Source organism: Nicotiana sylvestris, chromosome 2 (genome assembly GCF_000393655.2).
Source record: "Nicotiana sylvestris chromosome 2, ASM39365v2, whole genome shotgun sequence".
In the NCBI taxonomy this organism is placed as follows: domain Eukaryota; kingdom Viridiplantae; phylum Streptophyta; class Magnoliopsida; order Solanales; family Solanaceae; genus Nicotiana; species Nicotiana sylvestris.
Window position 1 is genome coordinate 198,735,821 of NC_091058.1, and position 9,011 is coordinate 198,744,831.

General features: G+C 36.7%; 1 protein-coding gene across 4 annotated transcripts; it reads left to right on the forward strand.

Moving 5' to 3' along the window:
* Positions 1–1,389: 1,389 nt before the first annotated feature.
* On the forward strand, positions 1,390–7,808 carry LOC104238660 (uncharacterized). Of its 4 annotated transcripts, none has more exons than XM_070168400.1 (9): positions 1,391–1,653; positions 2,639–3,025; positions 3,833–4,300; positions 4,909–5,071; positions 5,368–5,656; positions 6,106–6,178; positions 6,255–6,345; positions 6,975–7,054; positions 7,348–7,808. In XM_070168400.1, the coding sequence occupies exons 3-9, from the start codon at positions 3,959–3,961 to the stop codon at positions 7,576–7,578; spliced, it is 1,269 nt and encodes a 422-aa protein (XP_070024501.1). In that variant the 5' UTR covers positions 1,391–1,653; positions 2,639–3,025; positions 3,833–3,958; the 3' UTR covers positions 7,579–7,808. The 4 variants fall into 4 exon arrangements, with proteins under 4 accessions (XP_009791384.1, XP_070024501.1, XP_009791385.1 ...); XM_070168401.1 differs by having other exon boundaries at positions 1,576–1,665; XM_009793082.2 differs by lacking the exon at positions 2,639–3,025 and having other exon boundaries at positions 1,390–1,665.
* Positions 7,809–9,011: the final 1,203 nt, after the last annotated feature.

Here is a 9,011-nt window from a genome sequence, read left to right on the forward strand (position 1 = left end):
ATTATCCTACCTTCACATATTATTTTATTTGATAATAAAGGAAATGAAAAAGATAACAAGATCAATGACGACACAAAAATTATTTTGACATAATTTTTGAACAAAATCAATGACGACACAAAAGAAAATGAAAAAGATAACATAACAAGAAAAGAAAGTAGTGTTTGTGCTAACAAAATCGAGTATAATGCGTTACACGTGTATAGCTAATCAATCTGTTGACTAATCCCAAACACAAAAAGAGTGTTTTGACAGAGATGAGAGTATAACAGATCACTGCATATCCCTTTCTTTGGAAATAGACTTTTCTTGTCCATACTGTTCTTTTTCTTTTGTTAAAGGATAGATATATGATACTCCCTCGGTCCACAAATAAGTAGATTACTTTCCATTTTTCTAAATTTTTTTAGTAATCTTTTAAGTTAAATTAGATTAGATTAATTTGAAAATTTTATAAACTAAATTTAAATATTAAAAGTTATACAATAAGTACTATAAGATGCAATTTTTTTCGTGCAAAAAAAATAAGCTATATTAATTATTTTCTTTGTTTCAATTTGTTTGAACCTTTTCGCAATGCGAGAGTTAAATTGACTAATTTTTGGTATGAATTCGGACGCGAATTCTTAATATATTTTAAAATTAAATTTATATATTTAGAAAATATATAGAAAATACTTTAAGTCACAATAGTTAACCATTTAAAATGTTCAAAAACTATTTGCAAAAAAATGGTCGAAGAAAACCTTATCTGACCCCCTAAATAGTATTTCCTCTGTTTAAAGAAGACTGGAGCTATTTTCTTATTAATCTGTTTCGAAAAGATTGACAATCTTTCAATATTTTCTTAATATGAAACAGTTATAGCCACACAAATATTATGGTAGGTTTTACACCATAAGTTTTAAAATTTTTATAGTCATACAAATGTTATAGCTTATTTAAAATCACACATATCAAAAGTCTTTTCTTATTTATTAAAGTTTGTACCAAGTCAAAACTATGATACACGTTTGAAGCGGAGGTAGTAATAAGTTCATTCTTTGTGATATGGGAGAAGTATACATAAAATTAAATCTCTAATCCTCCTAATCAAACACGTGTATTATTTTATACAAAAGTTTATGTTATAATTATTGTTTTTAATTCCACCAACCAAACATTATTTAGAAGGTGGCATTATTTATTAGTTGCATGACTAGCCCCATAGAAATTTGAGTGAGCATCAAGTGATAGTGATGAGTGAAGTAAGAGTGCACTTTGTGGAGTGGATGAGACCCGTGGCTGTCGCATAAATATGTCGTGTAAGGCTCTTTACTCTTCCCTTTCTCATTGATGTGAAAGGACTAGGCCATATTTATTACTACAAGTATACCAACTAACTAACATTCTATTATTATAAAAACCTCCATCACTTCTTTTGCTTTCATTCTCTTACCTCCAACTTGTTAATTCTGAGTTGCTACTAGACTTAGAAATATCACAACTACCATCTTGTTTTTACAAACTGTGGTGTTTTTTCATTTCTCTGAATTGGGTTCTGTTTCTTTTTAGATCATGAGCTGTGAAGAGAAGGAAAAGTCCATGGCTGAGGTGTATGATGAGTATGTGAGAAGTAAGGCTTGTGAAAGAGTTGTCAAACCAATCCCTAAGGTGAAAGACAAAGTAATTTCTGCTTTATGTTTGATCTGTCTTCATCCCCCCCCCCCCCCCCAATTACTTGGCTTATTGTTTTCCTGTTCTTTTTGGTTCGGGAAGGGAAGAAGATGAAGGGAAAATGGAAAGGGAACTTATGCGGTTCTTGTTTCTTTATGCATTTTGTCATTATTGTGTTTTACTTATATTGAATAACAGGTAAAGTTACCCTCCATAGGACCAGGAGGTCACGAGTTAGAGCAGTAGAAACAACCTCTTGCAAAATTGCTGTAACCCTGCACATAACGAGAGCTTAGTGCATCGGGTTGCCTTGTGTTTTCCTGAGATAATAGTATACAATGTAATTTTCCGGGCAGAGGTATGCGTTCGAGACAGAAGGGAGGGTGGAGAGTGAAGAGGGAGAAAGAGAACCTTCTCTGGTGGTGAACCTCCAAAGTCAATGGGTTACAATTGTTAGAATGTACTAAAATAAGGTTCATTGGTTAACCTCATCATTGATTAAAATGAGTATTTATATAAGACATCCATTTTAACTACCATATTAGATTATTAATTACTTCTATCTGAGATGAACCTTGTGAGTTCTCTTCATCAAGCGATGGAGAGTGAATATACCTGCCTTCATATGTTGTAATCTGGGAAAATCTTCTGTACAACGATATTGCTCCTGCGAGAGTCCCTAGCATATTAGCATAGACTCTAATTATTTAATTTGTTCAGTATAGGATAACAAGAGAATTATTGGATTAATTCTGCAAGTTGGCCGTAGAACTCCAGTATAGCAAATAAGCACGAAATAACTGCTTAGAGAGTTAAGGTTACTATTTTTCTCCAAAAAAGACTGTTTATAAGGGAAGGATTTGGTGATGCTGTAGGAACAGAATGTGTATTAGTATATCATATAAATGATTTTTTGTACATTGTCTTTTGAAAATTGAGTATTGTATCTTTCTAAAGTCTTCTTAAATGTGAAAAATTACAGGAGAGGGTGAGCTACATCAACCCTTTGCCTAGGAACGAGAAATCACGAAGAAACATATCTCTTCCTTTGTTTAAATTCAATTCAACGGCATTGAAACATCCCAATGTTATATTGAAAACATATCCTTTTTTCAAATAGGTGCAATACTACATAGCCACAATGATGGATTGTGGTTCTGTTTCTGCACATGCTTGTACATATAATCTGCTCTTGTTTCTAATACAAAGACCAACCAATACAAAGAACATACCGCTCTTGGTTCTCCTGGAGTGATGTCAGAAAGCTTCTATAATGTGGAGCAAAGCGTGGAAACAACTCTTCTCAATCAAGATCTCAAGGCCTTGATCAGAAGCGGAGCCAGGATTTGAAACTTATGGGTTCAAGATTGTAATCCTTTTAAGTTACTGAGTTCTAAATAATTATTTGTAGCTCCACCCCTGGCCTTGATAGAGATTAGAGCTACAACTCTCACATATCCATAGGAAAACATTTTGTGTCATCGAGTTCTGGAATTTTTCTTTCTGTTTCCTGATAACATAATGCTACGGAGATTTGATCTCTGGTAGTCTGTAAGTCGTACCAGCTTTCTTTAGTCTATGTTTTTGTTCGCTTTAAATGTGCTTGTTTACTGAGGTGGATCCTGTATAGAGGTAGTAGTGTAACGTACTCCTGCTGTCTCAGCGTCGGCGTATGGATTTGTACAAATAATCTGAGGAAATTTTTAAAGATGCGTATAGATAATAAATGGTGCATCCACTTTCATTAAATTTTGCAGCTGCCTCTTTTTCTTGTAAGACAACTTATATAAGAAATCATCTGAGTGGTGACATACCACTTCCAAACCATTCAATGCTGAAAGGAGATAGCAACTATCACATAACACCAACTAGATGTTTCTTTAAAAATTGGTCAAGCGAGGCTCGTTCATCTGCAGAAATTGAGCCGATTCTTGGATCAGTCTAAATCTTTTAAACTAGTAGATTGTCTCTGTATTGGAAGACTTCTTTCTGTTATGATTTCTTCAAAGTTGCACATATTCGCTAATGTAGTTTGGAGCGTTATGATTTTAATTGTCAGTGGAGATGTTGACCATGGTCTTTAAGAGCAATGCTTCTGGTCTCATAGATTGATAGGACTACTTGTTAGCTTATGCACCACTTCACTGACAATAATATGTGCGTCTTTCTTTTTCAGGGAGAAAGTTCCTCGGGGATTACTGAAGAAGCAACACATGGTAAACAATGGAGGAGACCAAATCTATTTGTGGAGATACCTTCCAAATCATCGGATGCCTCCAATCAAGAGTTCGTGCAGGTTAAAATGCTTCCAACACCGACACCTACACCAAAAAGGGTGAATTTCCTTTTGACACCTAGTTCTTCTAATTCAAGAGCAAACGCGTTTCCTAGTCCCTCCTCATGCAGAAGCAAATCATCCATTAGGAATCTTTTGCCGAAACTAAGCTTCAAATCACGTAATACAAATTCAGATACAGAAAAGGCAGCCTTATCAGATGAGAAGGTGTCCATATCAAGGTCTTGGTCATTCTCTAAATTATTTACACCACGAGTGAAGAGGACTTCATCTTTACCCGTTACACCAATCGAACATCCAAATCCAGAGTCTGCTAGTGGAAGTATCAGCAGAACCATGACATTTGGTGTAAGTTCTATGTGCAAAGTTGATTGACTTCTTATATATTGTGTTATTGGTAATTTCTGGTTCTAATATTGGAAGTTGACCATAGAATGACTCCGACCAGAGACTGCTGCAAAGCACAAAACATAAAACCAAGTACCTAGTTTAGTTTCATGACCTATGTCGAAAGAATATTACTTATGGAGTTTCATGTAGAAAATCTCCCAGAACTATACACTGTCAATTAACGGAACCTTAGCAAGGTTCTTAGACTTATCAACATTCATGATAACCATGCACTAGGAACACATAATGGTGAGAGTGTCGAAAGGCCCCAACCATCGAAAAGCAAAATAAGGAGGAACAATAAAACCTTTATCTTGTATGTACACTGAGGTTGTCTACAGAATGTTTCATGTAGTACTAGCATATGTGCTGATATTCTAGGAGATGGTGCTGCTCATTCCTTAATTTATTACAAGAATCAGGGCATCCATCTAGATACTATTTTAATCTAAAGCTAAATGCAGTGACTAGGAAAGAGTTCTTACATGTTTAAGGCCTGTAGTTGCTGTTGTCTGCTCTCAACGATTTTGTGCAATCTTTTGAAATATGATTTGTCATTATTGTAGACAAAAGAAGCACATATGCGCATTTCTAGATCACTTTCTCTCCCGGTCATTAACAAAGAACGAAGGACTAGGAGAGTAGAATCTTTCTTTCGAGTTGTTTCAACCCCTCAAGTGAAGGATGGGAATTCCACAGTTCCAGCTGCAACTCCAACCAAAGTATCTGGTAAACAACTGCTTATATCATCCAGTTTATTATTGGGATAATTACCTTAATTGGGCTGTCCTCCAAAATAATAGCCGGTAAATGTATATATTTTGTATATGTTGGCTAGCTTCTGGAATTAATTTCGACCGACAGGTCATAAATGAAAAAAAATCCCTTTATTATTTGGTTTATAAGCAATCACGAGCTCTGGAAGTTGTGATAGGGCTTCCTCTGTTCTCATTGATTTCCATCTTCTGCATATATGAGCACTACACGTGCCGCCACCAATATCTAATGTATGTGGTGTTTCTCAGACGATAATGAATCAAATGGTGAAGATATACCTGAAGAGGAAGCTGTTTGTCGCATATGCCTGGTTGAATTGTGTGAAGGTGGGGAGACACTCAAGATGGAATGCAGCTGCAAAGGTGAACTTGCTTTGGCTCACCAAGAATGTGCTTTTAAATGGTTCAGCGTAAAAGGTAACAGAACGTGTGACGTCTGCAAGCAAGAAGTTCTAAACCTACCTGTCACACTACGTCGCATCCAGAGTGCAAATGTGGGATCTAATAGGTTCCAGCACTTGGAAATAAATGGGTACAGGTGAGTGTTATTTGTTCTCGTCTTTATGGGCTAAGAGAACCGAGATATCTCTTCTAGTTTCTTGTTGACACGAGCTACTTATACAAGGGGCTAAAAGATTAATCCAGCTTCAGTTTTCTCTTCACTGGGAAGATGATTTACTATAAGCTATATCTACTGATGACTCATAGCGTGTTTAATGTTGAATTAAAGAATCGTGTCTTATTAGTACTTTTATTGCTCAGCGCCGACAAAGAAGACTATTTCCTTTTGAAATGGACAAAGCAGACTACTTTTGTTGTATTTTCTGGTTCCTCTCTTTTTATCCCAGTTTTTTCTTTGGACTAGAACTAGTTAAATCTGAAACTATGGTAAGATTAGAGTGTAATATTTTTGAGACCTAAAAATTAATATTCTTGTTAACAAATTACTCAACTGATTCAGCTTCTGAAATTTGCTGCATTATACAGGGTTTCACAGGAACTACCCATTCTTGTCATTGTCAGCATGCTTGCCTACTTTTGCTTTCTTGAGCAGCTTCTGGTAATTTTATAAGGTCTTCATAAAAGAAACAGCCCGTCATCAATATCGTATTGATTTACTATTGTCCCATCTGCAGGTTGGAACAATGGGTACCGGTGCAATTGCTATATCAGTTCCCTTTTCTTGTGTACTAGGTCTGCTTTCATCTTTGGCATCTTCAACCATGGGTATGTCGTCCTCTGCTTAGGTGGATCATTTTAAAAACTTTGATCAAAGTATATATATAGCTTCAAAGGATGTATAAGTACTAATCAGTACTCCCTCCGGACTTTTTATCCATCACTTTAGCCAAAAATAAATTGTTCCAAAATGTTTGTCGCTTTCGAAAACCAAGAAGACATTGACTCCTTTTTTTTTTTCAATTCCACCTTTACTACTCTACGAAGGCATATAGTCATTAATTACTAATTTAAGGAAGAGACACGGGCAATTTAGTCAAATACCCATATGATTAACGTTTTAAAATGATTTTCTTAAAGGGTGTGCCAAAACTTTAAACAACTGATAAGGAGGATCCGAAGGAGTATAATTTCGATTGGTGTGGGGAGGATCAACTGATTGTTGCTTGATATAGTCTCTTTAATACAAAAAAGCAATAAGGTAATTTGAAAATCTATTAGTTTGTGTTTATAAGACTTAGATATAGTTGAAAATGTATCTGAGACATGGCAACACCTTAAAAAGCAGCAAAATACAATCTTCACTTGGCAATTTCATGACAAATGCTGCTAAAAAATCTTATGCTCGGTGTCTTTCTTTTTTGTATACTGACATAATCTTTGTTTTTTTTTGGCAGTGAAGAGAAGGTTTGTCTGGGTTTATGCATCAGTTCAGTTCATCCTCGTGGTATTCTTTGCTCATATGTTCTATTCCTTGGTAAGATATTCCTAATCACATCATTCTTAAATGTGAGGATCTGAATGAATTACGGACATTATGTTGGACCAGAGGCCGATTCAGAATTTAAATTTTATAGATCAAACTTCAAGTTCTTACTATTGAATCCATTTAACTTTTGAAATTTTGGATTCAAAAGTTGACACTTATTTAAATTTTAGGTAAATTTTTAACATACGCATATTTATGTTCCGTGTCAAAAATACTGGAATATGATCAAGGCCGCATCCACCTATCTGGACCTGTAAAATGTTATTAGTATATGTTTTCAGGTTCATGTACAAGCAGTTCTTTCAATACTTCTCTCAACATTTGCTGGTTTGGGGGTTGCAATGGGTGGATGTTCCATAGTTGTCGAGTTCCTTAGATGGAAAAGGCGGCGACAACTATTATTAGATATGCAGCAAAATTCTCAGCTGAATCAAACAGCAGCATCGTCCCACACAGATCGTCAACATAATCAACCGGATATAGAAAATCCGGCGACATTTAGTGGGAGCTAGATAGTCAATTATGTTATAGCAGCAGTTTAAAAGGCATTTAAATTCATAGTTGTTGTAGGAAATGGCTTGTTGCGTATATTTTGAAATTTACTTATTCTGCACTGAGAAGTAGAAATGTTTATTGTACTACTCTGGAAGCTTAGATTGAAAAAAAAGCTTCCATTATAAGCAAAAGAAAAGATATAAAGAGCAAGAAAAAATTGTCAGGGTTCCACCTGTTTTTTGCTGTGTGTTTTGTACAAGAAAAAACATTTTGTAAAGCCCTGAGTTTTCTGAACTTTCACGTGGACTAATTAATGTTACATGTAATTAACAAGGTATGGAAGGATCAAATTGGTGTCTTATTCCATGTGGTGATACATATATATTGTTACGTAACGCCTTCCTGATATTCTTTGGAAGGGCAACGTAAGGCTAAGCAACCGATGTCAGTGCGGTTGCTGTCCGCCAATGAGGTCCCCTCCGCACGCTAGACTAGATTGTCAGTGCCGTGCGGGAAAACCAATGTCACGAGCAATTGCGGAAGCTGAGAGAGAATTGAGTTTTGAATAATGATGATGATTTTATTGATGACTGAGATGCTGATTACAAAAGATGCGGTGTCGAGGGGGAGAGACACCAGAAAATTGCTTGCTTGAAAATGTTTGATTGTTTGGTCCCCCTTAATAATGCTTAAAAAAAATAAACCAACATTACATGACTAGTCCTAATAAAGCTGTAGAAGCACACTGAATGAAAATGATGTAAACTAGCCTATAATTACAATGAAAAGGACTTAGTTTATTACAAGGTAGAACTAAGTCCGATGGCAGCAACTTTGTCTTGCGGGTCAGGGTCTGCGCGCGCGTTGCTGTGGGCGCGCGCGAGCGCTGGTGCTTGGCATCGGGGTCTGTGCGCGAGGCGCTGCTGGAATGGGCCTGCAGCTGGGTGCTGCCGAGGCATCAGGATCTGCGCGCGCGACATTGTCAGGGCGCGCGACGCTGTTGTCATTGGCCAGCTCTTGGGCGCTGGCGAGAGGCATCGATGGGGCGACAGAGGCGCATGCGCGCTTGTCACTTGGCGCAGCCAAGACCACTGGGCCGATCATGGCTCTAGGCATTGTGAGGCTTGCTAGGCCGCCATGGGGCGCGGCCAAGGGGTCATGGGGCGTGTCTGGAAAGCAGCCCATGACAATATACATGTACATCAGGTGCTAAGGAAAAAAAATAAAAGAGATTCCTACAAATCTGCTATCTATATATAGGTTATGTACATGATGATAGGCTATAATCACGTATGTTAGTCGCTTATTACACTCAAATTTACTGCACTTTAGTTGAGTTTGCGCTTTAATCGCTAGTGTTTTGCACTAACGGTGTGTTTTATGCCTTGTAGGAGAGATTCCGAGCTATATAGATGTTATGAAATGAATTCAAGTGATTTAAAGCTTTGAA